This window comes from Triplophysa dalaica, chromosome 5, assembly GCF_015846415.1.
Source record: "Triplophysa dalaica isolate WHDGS20190420 chromosome 5, ASM1584641v1, whole genome shotgun sequence".
In the NCBI taxonomy this organism is placed as follows: domain Eukaryota; kingdom Metazoa; phylum Chordata; class Actinopteri; order Cypriniformes; family Nemacheilidae; genus Triplophysa; species Triplophysa dalaica.
The window spans coordinates 6,772,537-6,788,370 of record NC_079546.1 but is presented as its reverse complement, the minus strand read 5'-3'; the positions used below and the strand labels follow the sequence as shown (position 1 = coordinate 6,788,370).

The following is a 15,834-nucleotide window of genomic DNA, read 5'->3' as shown; positions in this document are numbered from 1 at the left end:
TTTAACATTTATTGACAATTTGCGGAGGTCTACCGGAAGTAAAGTTTCCGCCAAATAACGTTTACAACAGTCAACATTGTTTAATTTTTGTTGTGTTATTGATCTGTCAACAATTTTAGCCAATCATAATAAAAACTAAATGCAGAACTCTAGTAAAAATCTGAACATTTTTATGCATGCAGTCTTGTCTTTCTTTCTGCTACAAACGTGCACATGCTCAGTCCATTAGCCCCCTTTCGTACACGTGTCAAGAGACAACACGCAAATGATTTTTGTCTTCTGTTTAAAAAGGAGGGATCATTGTTCACACCTGTTCACCACAAGACCTGCAGGGGATTAAATCAGAGATGGAGAAAGCTCCACAGGGACAAAAGTGGGAACATTCAAGAGAAAAAGAGAGAGATGATATGAGATGAGACACAGGCATGGCAACAGGTTACGTTGGAAAAAGTAAGGTGCTGATATCTTAATGGCTCTGCAAATTGGCTGTTTGCTACACATCAGCCCACAGACAGCCACTCAGCACCACAGGTCCTCCCAGAAAACAGCAGAACAACGGAGAATCCTCCCAATTATGAGCTGATTGCATTGACAGAAATCTGTGCACTGATTACAGCTGGAATAAATTACACCAGCCTCCATAATGGTTAAAGGGCTTAGGCTATTTCAGGCGTCATTCCTTCACCCCCAACACAGATAAGGCAAAGATGAGACTAGACGGTTGATTTGAAAATGTTGATATCTCTACATATTGGCATTTTTACATAGTCCTTTCATGTGCTTATTATCTGATCAAACATTACATTCATCTATGCCTCATCGTGTAATATAATATAATAATCTACAAGCATTATGGTGAAGACTAAATAAAGTCTAATAATGTAAAAACGTATCACTTTGATCTCAGCTTAATATGCAGATAGAATCGTAAGCCATTTGTAGGAGGATTACGTTTACCCCACAAAATGTGGTGCTATTAAAACGTTACCGTTCATTAAAAAATGATAATTAAAGTGTCTGAGTTTGGGTTTGTCCAACCATTTGAGCACGAGGAAAACCTATTTGGAGACAATTATTTTTGTAATTCCATTAGGTGTCGCGGGGAGTCAACGAACTCTTTTAATTGAAATAACTTGCAGTAATCAATAGCAGTGTTACCCCAACTAGGGGACCTTCCCAGACTTCCAAAGGGCCTCAAGATGACTTTAAACAATGTACAATTAGACAAAACAAGAATTATAATAAAAAAAAATGCATTTCATACGTTTTGGTTTTTAATATAACAACTAAACAGCCTTAGATATGCCAAGTTCTCGAATATTTAATTGGGTAGTAGCCTAACTGTGAGCAGGGGCCTTCAAGTGTTGATGTGGAAAATGTGGAGGCCTTAAAGTCGAATAGGTAGAGATTCACCAATCTATCGTTTTCTAGTGCACTCTGGTGGTTCAATCCTAATTCCCAAGCGTATTAGCACGGCTTGATGTTTGATAAGCAAAGCACAATCTGTTTTTCTCTCACAGTTCATTACATTTACACGGAGTGCTTAAAAACAAATTGTGACTCTTCTTTCGGTCTATCAGTGTAAGTGAGAAAAGCATCCGTCATCCCTCCTTCAGTGGCTTCAACTCATGAGATTCTCACTGGCCTGACAATTACCATGAATTATCTTCACTTCCAGACAATCAATTAAGCGAATTATTGAACTTCTCTCCTTCCTCTGAAACCTTATCGGTTCTCCCCAGCAGGGCAGCACAGTCGAGATAGATCGCAGATTGTGAAACCTCTAAAGACTGACTCTTTATCACCTGAGAATTTGCTTTATGTCAAGCCCCACAGTCACACACATATTTCCGGTGTTAGGTTAGCTTGGTCAAAACCCAACCTTGTTTTAAATATTGAAATAGACTAAAGTATTTTTCAGGTATTCGGCCACAATACCGATGCTCTATGAAGTGAAAAATATAGCTTATTATATAAATTCCCCAGTTATTGAAAGGCTTTATAAAACAGTAATTTGCAACAACTTGCTTAGAAACAGAGACCAGCAATGTTATTAAACAAATCCTCTGCTTCACATAAGATGGTTTGTTAGGGCTTGGAGTAGTTTACCAATTACTGATCCACAAATAAACAAATGCACACTGATGTCATCACAATGGCGTGCGCCATAAGCTAGTAAAGAAACCATGATCGTTTACTGCCATCTAGTGTTGGAAATACAAACAACCGAGTGTAGTAAATCATTTGCGATACAATATTGCCATCTTATGGGCATGTTTTATAATTATAAAGAGACATTAATGTCTCTAAAACACATAGATACATTCGTTTTAACCATTTTGTCATCGTGTGGGTTCGTTCTCGTTCTCGTTGCCAACGTTACTTTCCTATTTTGTCATCGTGTGGGTTCGTTCTCGTTACCAACGTTACTTGACCATATAGTCCTTTTAAACTGGCTTTCAAGCCGTTTAATAACGTTTCGGATATTGTTAATTTATGGACCTAATCTTATTAGAAAAAATGAATAAAATATTTACCAAATTCGAGAATAAACAGAGGAATGCGTGTCGTTGTGGTATCAGGAACTTCCAACGTCGAATCATCTTGATTGGTAACAGGTGTCTCAGTGGTGCGTCGCAAAAGTCCCTGCTGTAGTTATTTTTAACTTTCAAAAAGTCCTAGAAACATTTCACAATTTAGAAACAACATTTTATAAACAACATTTTATAAACATTATGTAAGTAAATTATAAATCAGCAACAGCTCGCAAAGAGAAAAAATAAGATTTAAGGGCAGCACCACACAAACTATGTTGTGTAACAAAGTTATGATTGCATTTAAAACATTTTTAAACACTTCAGATTTGACATAACCTCCAAAGCTTCTCCTTTAGTTCCTCAACTCTTGGGGACTTTTATTTTGCATTACATTTTTAATGATTCGCTCTAGTACAATATTAGGGATTAAAAGGAAAATTGTAGAATAAAAAGTCAATGGCTTCAACAAACAAAAATATTTTGGAATCAGTCATTTTTATAACACAACAATTTATAAATTATATATATTATATATACATATTATTTACTTAAATAAACCGTACACTGGTACAAATACAATTCAAAAGAGATCTTAGGAATGCTAAGGAATCGAAATAATCAAAATAAACTATTTAATCGATACATCGCTTTATTGCATATACAAAAATGAATAATATCACAGTCAGACGGATACAAATACTTAGTATTCTCAGGTCTTAAGTCGTTTAAAAGTGCGGTCTTGTGCACTGCACTGGTATTAGGCTACTTTGTCCAAACGGACTGAAAGAGGTGAGGGAGGGGACATTTGCTCAGTGCACACGGCTCGGGGTCGCGCATCAGCGCTGAGCTCAGGTCGCGCGCACACTACTGCCGCTCGTTCTTTGTCCTCCATTGCAGTTGATGTTCACAGCTCCGCCACACCGCGCAGGCCCGAAGTAGCGCAGCCGCTCTGAGGTTAGTGCCCTACCGCGCAATCTCCAGCCATTTCAGCCCGGCGCAGCCGCAGCAAACAACCCGGCAGCGTTTGTCTTTCACACACTCGTACGCGCAGATGCAGATCGCGACGATGCAAAACAGAGCATGGCGTGATGTCGAGGCCATTTATCGGGATGGCAATTCTTTACTTAACGTTTCTCCGTTAAAGAAGAATCATGGCGTTGTCGCAGGCCTTTGGCCTACCGAATTTAGATGAGCATTCATGCAATCGTCTGATTTGTCCAGATGCTAAATAGCAGAGTTTGATGGGTTGTGTTTTGTATCCGATCGAGGAATTATAACGAGTGCATGCTAAAAACAATACGAACACACCAGTTGTATCGATCAGTTGCGATCTGAATATAATGTTGTTAGTTATTAACATTTTATATACGATCGACAACGGTAGCAGGCTTAAATTTGACCTGTAATTCAATTTCGATATTTTGCATATTATATAAACGTTTACTGCGTTTAAAAGCGCAGACAGAGCTCGGTGTTTATTGTTTCAATGATGCGCTTGTCTTTTTGCGCGCTCTTTACACATTATTCTCAGCCTGAGCTTGAAAATAAGCGCCATTTAACTTACGTCTATTATTTTTGCTGGGCTGAAGCATTTTATATTTTTTCATTTGCTTAAAAGAGATTAAAACAGATCATCATAGTAATCGTGAATATAGCGGGTTTTGACGTGCCTTTAAACGCGGTGTTTGGTGAATTTACGTTACGTTTTCATAGAGCTACAGCGTCAGGCCGTTTAATGGACCTGAGTGTTGTTGCACGAGCTGGTTTGTGTACGTTAGATCAGTTACAGATAATGACAGAAGCACCAACATCATGTATTTTTGCACGTTTTAGGGTTGACAAGTCATTTTTTACACCCTAAATGATGCATTAGATGTGTTAACCCACAGTGAACGCTGACATGTAAAAACAGTGACTGTTTTTTTTTTTTAAATAAAGCTTTTAAAGGTTCTTGTTATGTGTCATTTAGTTATTAACCGATAACACTTATATTGGTTTTGCTAAATGTAACGTTATGTGGCTTTCTGAAAATATTTTAATTTCACTTGACTGTAATTTACATTGCGAATTATGATGACATGACAAAAGCTCTGCTGTTACTAATAATCAATGTTTACAATACCTTTACAGTCAGATACATTCAGCTTCACAGACAACCCTGGCCAAAAACAAATATTACTGAATAATAATAAGGTTTTAGCACAAATTTGTTATACAGTATTATAATCTTTAGTGCCCTCTACTGGAAGGATGTTTGAAGACAACTGGGTACAATACAAATTGTATGTGAATGTCTATTTGTGTAAGAAAAAAAATCTGGACACTAGTTCAAACATTTCCAATGCTGGCCCATCAATGATTTCCTTTTTCAATATTTTCAATAAAAAATAAATGATTGTCACTCACTATGATCACCCCTGTTAAGAAAATACTACAGCCAAAGTGTTAAAAATGTAAGATGGTTAAGTATTTAGTAGACCTAAATAAGAGTAGTCTTCAATGGGCTTCATGCATGCGCGACTTCCTCGTTTCACAGGAAGAACCCTGTGGCAGTTTCCTGTTGGGGAGAGTTAAAGCAGAGAGAAATAAGAAAATAGTTAAATTTAGCAGATGCTGTACATTGGGGCACACAGCAGTGGTATATAGAAGTGGTGTTCTACCATGTTTGAATGTTATAACGACATGTTAACTTATGAAAGTATAATTTCAAATACGCAATGTACAGAAAATGATAAATTTAACTATTTTTACATTTCTTTAAGTCTCCCCAACCGGAAACTGTCTAGAGTTCTTCCTGTTAAAGGCGGAAGTCACAAATGCAAAATGCCCATTGTGACAGCCTCGATGTCAAAAGCTCCACAATTGATATAAACTTACCATACATTGTAACGAGTTTAGCTGAACATGAGGAACAGTATTAAGTTTAGAAGAGCATATGAATATATGAACCATTAGTTTGTAATGATGTGTGTTTTTGCCCAATGGCCACGTATTGTATTTGTGTGTCTCAGTGTGTTTGACTGAAACTGCATCGGGGATGGATCAGACCGAACACATGACCACCATCGAGGCCCACGCTGTATCTCATCAGGTCGGCCAGGTGCACGTTGCCACGTACACGGAGCACGGCATGCTGAGCGCGGATGAGGATTCGCCTTCCTCTCCTGATGATGATGGGTATGATGACTCTGACATCCTCAACTCAACTGGGACAGACGAGGTCACTGCACATCTGGCTGCTGCGGGTGGGTTTCCTAGTATTCGTGCAAACATGCTTTCACACTCGTTTTATGACTCATGCCTATAAGACACGTTGAAAGGTACAGGTAGCCCAGGAGATACTTTAAAAATATAATACTATGAAAATGATAAATATAACAGCTGTCAAAGAAAACAAATTGTGATGTAATGAGAGTGCTGTGATGGGACAAAGAAGTTGGGCTGTACTGAACTTGACCACTAGATGGCATACTTGAATCATATCAAGTAAATGTTGTTTGAGAACACTGGTCCCATAATAACAGTTTATCTTATGCATTATTTTCACTTTAGGGCCTGTTGGCATGGCAGCAGCTGCCGCTGTGGCAACAGGGAAAAAACGTAAACGGCCGCACATCTTTGAGTCAAACCCCTCAATCCGCAAAAGACAACAGACTCGACTGCTTAGGTAAAAAATCTACATATATCTTTAGTTTGTTTTTTATGTAAAGCATAGAAATGACTGACTCTGACTATTACGTTCATAGGAAGCTGAGAGCAACATTAGACGAGTACACAACACGGGTTGGTCAGCAAGCTATCGTGTTATGCATCTCTCCTTCTAAACCAAACCCTGTGTTTAGAGTGTTCGGAGCAGCCCCACTCGAGAATGTGGTGAGTTTGTGTTTCCTTTTCCTTACCGTTTACTTTTTGAATGATCTTGCTAGTTATGCATGTTTTATTCATGACCTCTTTCCTCTGATAAGGTGAGGAAATACAAGAGCATGATACTGGAGGATTTGGAGAATGCTCTTGCTGAACATGCGCCCCCTGGGGGCGGGGAGCTCAGCTCTGAACTTCCTCCTCTTACTATTGACGGCATTCCAGTGTCTGTGGACAAGATGACACAGGTAAGCACCAGGTGGCGCTGTAAGACAGATATTTGCTGTGAAGGATGCTTTCTTATGCCTTTAAATAAGCCCATTTAGGTTTTTAAATCATGTTTATGGGGCAGCATTAAATCCAATTCCCATCAAAATAAAACCACATTTATTTTAAAGGCATCTTATCAAAAGGCACAGTTAGATTCCTCTACGTCATATGGATTGTAAATTGTCCTAATTACTGTGCATCGTTTTTTTTTTATCTTAAATTATTTGTTTGAGACCGTATCAAATGAAGCAGAGACAAGGTTCCTTAAATTATTATTATTTTAAATCATAGCCAGAAATCTTTTGGGGCTTACAGTTGGATGTATTGCTACCGTATACTCCAGAGTCTTTGCTCAGGTCTATTCCCAGAATCTCTTGTTTGTCTGTGTGATGTTGCTGATGCAGTGATTCATCATCTCCAACACCATAAGCAGTTCTCACGTCATTCACTCCCAATACTGTACTACCCGAGTTCTGCGTCCCCCTAGAAGAGTTCTTATTTTTTCTCCGATTAAAGATCATAGAACTAGTTTAACCATTATAACTAGTTCATTAACCAGCTCGCCCATTACTCAACCCCCATGCTGTTCTGGGGTGGGCTGCTGATAGCTGATATCCCCAGGATGGAAACACCTTGCTTGGTTTGTGGCAGTTGGAGGCAGGTCTGTACAGGGATCATCAGGTGAGGCTTGTGCGCACCAGTAATTATCGGGCACACCGTGGCCGAGCACAGAGGTTCCTGATTGGCTCCCAGGTGGATTAAGAGCAGAGCAGGGGTAGGGAATGGGCGGCTGAGCGGTGTGTTTGGGCCGCGAGATTCCTCTTAATTCCTACACCGTGTAATTAGACCATCTGCACAAACACAAGGAAGAGCCTGCTACATGATGCTGCTGTGTCTGCCTGACTTCAGTGTTTATTTCGTTTGGGAATGATGTTTTTTAAGTATGCAAAATTATTTATTTGTTTTTTGATTTTAGGGTTTGTTTGCCCAGTTTTCGGGGTCATGGAGATTTGGCGTAATTGTGACATTTTTTAGATTGGAATAGATTTTAAAACGTAATCAATTCTATTAAAATGTCATTTTGTAATTATTATTATTAAATTAAAATGTGAACATTTCCAAGGCTATAAATTCCAAGCCTGTTTAAAATAGATGTTTTTATATTTTTTCCGAATACAAATTATATTCCTTATTATAAAAATTGTGGGAACCCTGCATTTGTTATATTGTTAAATAGAAATGGGTTGTTTATTGTTAAATAATTATACTGGCTTTTCCACTGGCATTTCAGCATGTGGTTGTGTGTTTGTGAAGTAGCAGAAGGGGGAAGCTATGTTGGGAACTGATTTATTCCTCTCAAGCCAAATTAAGCCTGTGATGTCAGGTTGAACAGACGTTGCTACGGTGAGCCGTGCACTTCAATCCCTACCTTGCCTTCGGAATTACCAAGGGTGCTGAGGACACTAGGATTAGCTCCGCCCTCAACCCAAGGGTGGGCAGTCACTGGCCTGGTGGACAGTCTACTAATTTGTTTTGCAAAACCCACCATTGCAATTATAACTCATTCACTGATTCATCCAAACAAAAAACATCTTGATTCTTAATCGTCATGTTAGTTGTCTGAGCAAATCTCTGGACAAATCATTCTGCACCCGTATCAATCTACTTCGGTCGTACTGGAATTTTAAAGCTTTTCCTCTAAATTGAAATTTAATAGTCTTCTTAAAGAGGCAATATGGGTGGCCAGACTGTCTGCAGCCAGCCATGCATCGAAGAGGAAAATCAATGCTTTTTTGTAGTCAAACTCATTTTCACACACATTTATCTTTTCCAGAGGTCTCTGATGGTCTGAAATCACCTGAACTGATTGTGTTTGTCCTTGCAGGCTCAACTCCGAGCGTTCATTCCAGAAATGCTGAAGTATTCCACAGGCCGCGGGAAGCCTGGATGGGGGAAAGAGAGTTGCAAGCCAATTTGGTGGCCAGAAGACATTCCCTGGGCCAACGTACGCAGCGATGTCCGAACTGAGGAGCAAAAACAGAGGGTAATGTTGACAGAGTAGTGATCACATGAAGACTTAAGTTACTGGTTATTAATGCATAGAAAATTGAATTTACGTATTGTGAACTGTGAATAGTATTAGGATGCAAACTAAGATCATCATTTCTTGTTTTATTAAAATTCACACATTACAAAATGCATGCCAAGCCATAATTTGGCGAGAATGACAAATGCATCGAAACAAAGGAGGTAATCCTTACATCACACAAACCTATTGATGCTCCATCACTGTTGGCAACAGGTGTCATGGACACAAGCCCTGAGGACTATAGTTAAGAACTGCTACAAACAGCATGGGAGAGAAGACCTGTTGTACGCCTTCGAGGACCAGATCACCACACAAGTTGCCACAACAACCACACACAGCATTGCACACCTGGTTCCGTCACAGACCGTAGTGCAGACGATCAGTAATCCTGATGGTACGGTTTCGCTTATACAGGTGAGCTCGGGTCCCAGCTGTGGGAACAACTACAGGAGTGTTTGTGACTACTGCGTAAACAATAGGGGATCTTTTGTAGATAAACGACCCTTCATCAGATTATTTTGAGTTAAAACATTTAAAGTAGAATCCAAGAGCCTTAAGATTTTGTCTACTTCTTCTGAATGTGCATTTGTTTTAGAGCATCTTTGGCATCACAAACAGGCTTGCAAAGTTAATTTAATTTGCTCATGTGATGAGATCTACATGATCAGTAATAAAGTGATTTTGGATCACTGGATAAAATGAATGTATTCAATGAAATGAAAACCTTTCTGTTAAATATCGTTATTCTAACATCCAAATGTGACTTTTATAACAATTTCGAGGTCGGCACTGGAGCCACTGTAGCAACGTTAGCAGACGCATCAGACCTTCCTGGTACGGTGACAGTCGCCCAGGTGAACTACTCCACGGTCACAGATGGAGAGGTAACGTCAACACGTTTCTTTATATTTCTGAATATTGAGAGAACTCGCTTCCTTTCCTCGTTACATTTTAGATCCCTAGTTCTGTTCTTCCATGTCATAACTCTATATTCTTATTGCTTCTCTCAAGGTGGAGCAAAACTGGGCCACACTACAAGGTAGTGAAATGACCATCCAGACCACACAGGCATCGGAGGCCACGCAAGCGGTGGCCTCCTTAGCTGAAGCAGCAGTCGCCGCGTCGCATGAGATGCATACAGGGGCGACGGTTACTATGGCCCTCAACAGGTACTCATGGTAAATAAGAATAAAATTGCTGTTTTAGAAAGCAATAGGAAATACTGTACTGATGCAGCATCAAGCTCCGTCGCCGGTGCGAGTCCCAGGGGTCTCGTTAAAGGCCCTCACCTGAGCCTATTCTTCTGTTTATCACAAGCAGGTAACAGCACCAGCAGCCCAGAAATACAGCACAGTGGGAACAATTGGTTCATGCTCCATTCCCACAGCAATTAGCCTGAAACAATGTTTTCTTCCCTGTGCCAGTAGAAGCCTTTATTACCGCAGTAAATCTACCGTTTCCCTTCTGGGTGCGGTCAGAGCATCATCAACATTATCAAAAAAGTTTTGACGTTCCCGTCTTTACTAAATCTTTTGTGGCCACTTTTATTTAGAGCCATTCATCCCTCACCCACAGACCACTAGGATTGATAGTTTTCTTATGTTTAAAAGTGTATAACTCATTTACAAGAGCCAAAGGAACCAGCTCAGGCCTCTGGTTATATTCTGGCATTTCTGGACAGTAAAAAAATGTCCTGCACTAGGGGGCAGTACACACCAGTCTGCCTGTCAAATCCTGATCCACAATGTTCATGGAAGTCAGATTGTCATTATAATGTGTTTTGTATCTGTTGCAGCGAAGCGGCGGCTCACGCAGTGGCAACATTAGCAGAGGCGACTCTTCAGGGCGGAGGACAGATTGTGTTAGCTGGAGAGACCGCCGCGGCAGTAGGAGCTTTAACTGGAGTTCAGGATGGCAGCGGTACAAATTCCTCTTTCTGTCTCTCTCTCTCACACACACACACACACACACACACACACAAACTCCATGCACTTCCTTTACAGGTTTAGAACAAGACACACATCCGCATTTATATTTCATTTATACCAATTTAATTTATAATTATTATATTGAAGTTTCATTAGTTAGTAACAACCTTGATCTTTTACTAATATTTCAATATTATTTTATTAGTTGCAATATGTAATGTAAACCTTTCTGTCGCAATCAAAACAAAGTTCCAGGCCTATTTATCTTTGTGATTTGAACCCTCTCAAAAAGAATGCGTATAACAAAATGTAGGCAATTTTAATGTTGAGTTTTTACACGTTGAGTCATTTTGTGTTGGTTTTGTGTTCAAAAAATAAAAGCACAAGTGTGAGTTTAAAGAAACTGATATCTTGCGACTTGAAAGCTAAACTTAAATTATTATTGTAAGCTTTCCATTTATAGTCAAGGGTACGTGAGGAAACAATTTTGAACTCTTTTTATGTACTTCATGCTGAATAAGTGAAATTTTGCCAAAATATTAATTTGACCCAAAATTAATTTGTAGGGAATGTTATACGCAAAGTCTTGCATACAAAGTTTTAGCATTGCATTCTGTACCTCATCACGTTTGGGGGGATATAAGGAATTTATGATGAAATGTCACATCATGAATTGCGCATATATACGTGCGTCCATGCGTCTCGTATGAGTTGTGTGAAGTCCATGGATGTCTACTGTAATCCCCTGAGTGTTTGTGGGACAGATGGTGTGTGTGTGTGTGTGACCTGTGTCACAGACTTCAGGCTCTACTCTTCTCTCTAATCTCAACCACTAAGCGCTCTACATATGCACATCAGCCTGTAGTACTCTAGCTAGGAGTGGATGATACCTACACATGCATTAGAAGCAGTGATCCAGTCTTTTTAGTCTGCAACGCTAGTGTGTACTAAAGGCATTTGTTACAACATAATGAAATGGCAGATGAGATGCTTCCACTGGTTATTCACAATAAACTGAATGTTGGATGGAAAGAGGCTAAAATGATTGTTATTGTTAGTTCGTGTTAGCTAATGCATTTGGCAAAGTTGTTAAATTAAACTTTATCGAAATATGTTGATATATAAAATATAAGTTTTTAATAACCATGCACAACATAATGAGTCACTGATGTATCGCCAGGTCCCTGCTGACCGCATCCCTATATGGTTTGGCTCTAAACTGGTCCTTTTCTCAGTGACCTGCCCTGGCTCTCCCCGTTGCCCCCGGTGACCAAAGAGGACCCCCTCCTCCTCCTAACCCCCGAGGATCCCTCTTAAAGGGCTTTGATCCTCTCCATTATCAGTGCATAGTCTAATCACAGAGCCAGCTGTCAACACTGGGAAGGCCGGTCTATAAAACACACAAACACTCACATGACATGAAGAGAATAGACAGAAGCAAGGGCTGTGTTCAAACGTTAAAGCTGATTAGCAGGTATTAAAACCTTGGTTAAAGAAATGGACATCAGGTCTTTGTACACAGAAATATTTAACAAGAAATATAAATTGTGCAGTGAAAATACACAGTGTTCCCTAAATACTTAACAACCACGATTAACTGTTTATACGAGCCAGTACTAAGTCCCGGTGATCTGTCTATGACCAAAATGAGGATGCCGCTTTAAAAACCGCACGGTTAAGCCTAATTTCACGATGGTGGCAAGAGCACAGATGACGACAGACCCTCGATGGGCAGCCAGCGTTTATTGACCTTATTCAATCAGCGAAATGGCAGTGCAAGCGCAGCTTTGAAGTGGCTGGTCTGAAGTCATCGTGACTGATTTCCCTTCTTTTGCTCCAGTGTCCACGTAAACTCTTGTACAAACCCTCAATGTCAGAGTGATGGAGGGCTTGCAGGTGCTCCACCCAAAAAACAATGCTTCATGAAGCCACAGTCTATTATTGAGATGCAAGTGATTGCAAGAAATCCGAACATTTGGATTGAGTCATACCTGCCAGGAACGTTTGAACTGAAATATTGTAAAGCTTTAAATGGGATATTGCACTTTGAAGTGGTAAATTTTGCAAGAAAGAAATATTTATACTATTATATTTATTTAAAATGAATATTTATAAAAGTATGGTCTATAAAGATGTATATTAAAAATGAGTTAATTTAATTGAATAAAATATATACCAAAATTTGTTAATATTTCGTAATTTCAAGATTTTCTTCTTCTTGACATTGAAACAAAATGTATTCATTTTGGAAATATATTTATCTTTGAGTGCTTAGACAATGCTCTACCAACCAGCAACAGGACATTTAAAGACGAAATTTGTTGTAAAAATAGGCGTTATTTGTCTTTATTTGATTCTGAGTATTCAACCTTCGCATGTACAGTATTTTCATGTACATTACTATGATGCAAGTAAGGGTCAAAACTGAGATTATGGGTAAGTGTTTGTGTCTCCTCCCAGTATCGGCACAACCTCCCAAAGACAAAGAAAGCGACGGACTAAATGGAGAGTTTTAATGACATTTGATCTTTATCTATTGGTCGTGGTACAGTTTCAGACATCTTAGTTGCTTTGCAAGTCGCTACTGTGTAAATTTACAGAATGAAAGAATTCTGTAGGTTTTTATCCATAATTGTAAGCATTACTGGATTGGGTAAATGGGTGACGAGGACTCCTAATCTTTCATTTTGCTCGTATTAGCTTGCGGATAGACTGTCCACCCGTCCATCCCACGTGACTGCAACTGTAATCCAGACTGCTCTCCTCACAGCTGGGCATGGAAAAAGATGTAAAGAGAGAGAGAAGTTGGGAGCGGCCCGCTTCAATTACTCCATTGTTCCGCATTGCAGTGTGATGCAGTGGCCCAGCCCTCGGCCCCCTATTTTTCAGGTCTGGCCCTGTCTACGTAGTGTGCAGACTCTGAACACGCAATCTAACATGGCCGGTCGATCACTGCTCTCCCAACGTCCGGCCCACAGCCTCGTATTACTTAAGCTTAAAAGCGTCCTGCTTTCCTCTCTCTATAGCTGTCTCGGATTCACAGTTGACGTATGTCCCACGGCACGCAGCTAAAGCATTTTTAGTCACGTGATCATGTTAGGTGTTGGGATACATTTTTATAAATCTGAACTACCTTTGTCGAGATGTTCAGCACACAAATGAATTTTAACACCTGTTCTCTCATTGCAGGTCTCGTCCAGATTCCCGTCAGCATGTATCAGACCGTCGTCACCAGTCTGGCCCAGGGAAATAGACCCGTTCAGGTGGCCATGGCTCCCATAACCACACGCATAGACAACACGGTAACGCTCGACGGACAGGCAGTCGAGGTGGTGACCCTGGAACAGTGACATACTCTATCCCTGCTGCTGGGTGGGACAGGAAGTTCCGCACCTATGTAAAGAAAGTAGCTGCTGGAATATTGTAAAAAATAATATTTTAACCTGTTACCAAACATCTGCAGGGGTTGTAGGGGCTTTTTCTTTTTTACCTTGTAAACAATACATAGTCTTATTTTTCTGCCTAGTGTTGTTAACGTACATTTTTTTTTAGCCAAGGTTTGATAAACGTTTTGCAGAGGATGTTTTTCGGATATCATGGACTAATTCTTTCCCAACAATTAATGGCATGCAAAATGTTCACCCATCCAACTTTTACTGGTATACTTTTGTGGTTATTTCCCATATAAAGCATTAGTTTTGACAAATTTTTTCTGCTTTTATCTTAATTTGTGTGTATATATCTTGAACCATCTTGTGCCATATTTGTATAATTTCGTTAATATATTGTGTAAGGTGCATAACAGTTTTAGTATTGAATCCCATTTATTCTTGACTACTGATGTGAACATGCATGTAATTTTTTGTCAGTCTGTGTAATGAAGAATTCTCTGTATGCATTTCACATGAACTCCCAATGTAAAAAAAATCTTTACCGATGATGTGGTACTTAATTGTATACGGAGCGCTGTCTGTTGTTCATTGAATTTACTGTTATTAGAGAACTATAAATGTTGGCTTATCGATGAGAAAGCAGATGATGTAGCACTCCATCTCATTTAACCTTTTTATACTTCAATAAATTAACAGAACTTTCCACATTCACTCGCGTTTTGTAAACAGATCCTGCAAATATTGTCAAACTGCTGGGTAAACCGTTTTATTTATTTTTTATTTATTCTTTTTGTATGCCCGTACTCGTTGACTCAAACACAGCAATGAACATGTTGAAAGAAATGTTAACAATACAGTTCCTCTTTTGAGTGCTTTTATTATTGCTCATAGTGTATGTAGTACGACCATATTTTCTTTTTATCTCATACACTTTTGTTGTGTGTAAAATGTCAATTTGTTTATAAGATATTCTTTTTTTATGATTAGGCAAAAACTTCCTAGTCCGATCATTTTCCCGTCATGTATTCGTTGATCTGCTCTGCTACACCTGAGACCCCACATACCATTAACTTCTTTTATGTAAAGCTTGTATGATATATGATCTTGTATGATGCGAACGTTTAATGAACCCAATCTTTCCCATCTTCCTGACGGGGACATTGGTGATGGCCCCACATATCAGAGTTTGTCTTTTTCTCCTCATGGAAATAAAATGGCCACTATTTACAAACATTCTGTCCTCGATAGATTCAATGCATGTTTTTTCCATATTCTAAAACTCCCATCAATATCTCTTTTACGGGCTGATCCATAAAAAAACTTAAAATGTGAAGAATCACTTATCAAGAAATAAGGATTACTGAAAAACATTCACTTAACGTATGGATACATTAGACTTAAATAGTGTGAATATACTGTCAATATATGACATTCACAACATACAACAGCCTCAAATACCTTATTGCTTTAATAAATAAATGATGAGTTTGGTTCAAAAAAGAGAAAATGTTTTTTTTTATTGTATATATCAATCAAACTGCAGTTGGTTGGTTTTAATTTATGCCATTATAGCTAAAAAATTAATCTAACCAAAACAATAAATACGTGATAACATATTAAAAACATGATTTTTGCAACAACAAAAAAAACAGTTATCTCATTTTGGAACCAAAGCCTTCAAATTTACTAGTCACGTTTTCAATTACAACATTTTAATAAACATTTGACCATGTCAATGTTCTGCAGTTATTGTATAT

General features: G+C 39.0%; 1 protein-coding gene and 1 long non-coding RNA gene across 7 annotated transcripts in view; one reads left to right on the top strand and one right to left on the bottom strand.

Annotated features, from left to right (window-relative positions):
* LOC130421510 (uncharacterized) overlaps window positions 1-5,527 on the bottom strand; it is a 70,050-nt gene extending 64,523 nt beyond the window's left edge. For all 5 annotated transcript variants that reach the window (XR_008906826.1, XR_008906825.1, XR_008906827.1 and 2 more), the window contains exons 1-2: window positions 4,660-5,527; window positions 2,538-2,678 (exon numbers count right to left, since the gene is read on the bottom strand). This is a non-coding gene — a long non-coding RNA (uncharacterized LOC130421510). The remainder of the gene's footprint in view (window positions 1-2,537; window positions 2,679-4,659) is intronic.
* nrf1 (nuclear respiratory factor 1) lies at window positions 3,366-14,784 on the top strand. Of its 2 annotated transcripts, none has more exons than XM_056749420.1 (11): window positions 3,366-3,491; window positions 5,549-5,782; window positions 6,090-6,204; window positions 6,284-6,410; window positions 6,503-6,646; window positions 8,554-8,712; window positions 8,971-9,171; window positions 9,540-9,641; window positions 9,769-9,926; window positions 10,553-10,677; window positions 13,875-14,784. In XM_056749420.1, exons 2-11 carry the CDS (start codon window positions 5,575-5,577, stop codon window positions 14,033-14,035), a joined length of 1,500 nt encoding a protein of 499 aa, XP_056605398.1. In that variant the 5' UTR covers window positions 3,366-3,491; window positions 5,549-5,574; the 3' UTR covers window positions 14,036-14,784. The 2 variants fall into 2 exon arrangements, with proteins under 2 accessions (XP_056605398.1, XP_056605397.1); XM_056749419.1 differs by having other exon boundaries at window positions 9,769-9,935.
* The last annotated feature ends 1,050 nt before the right edge of the window (window positions 14,785-15,834 follow it).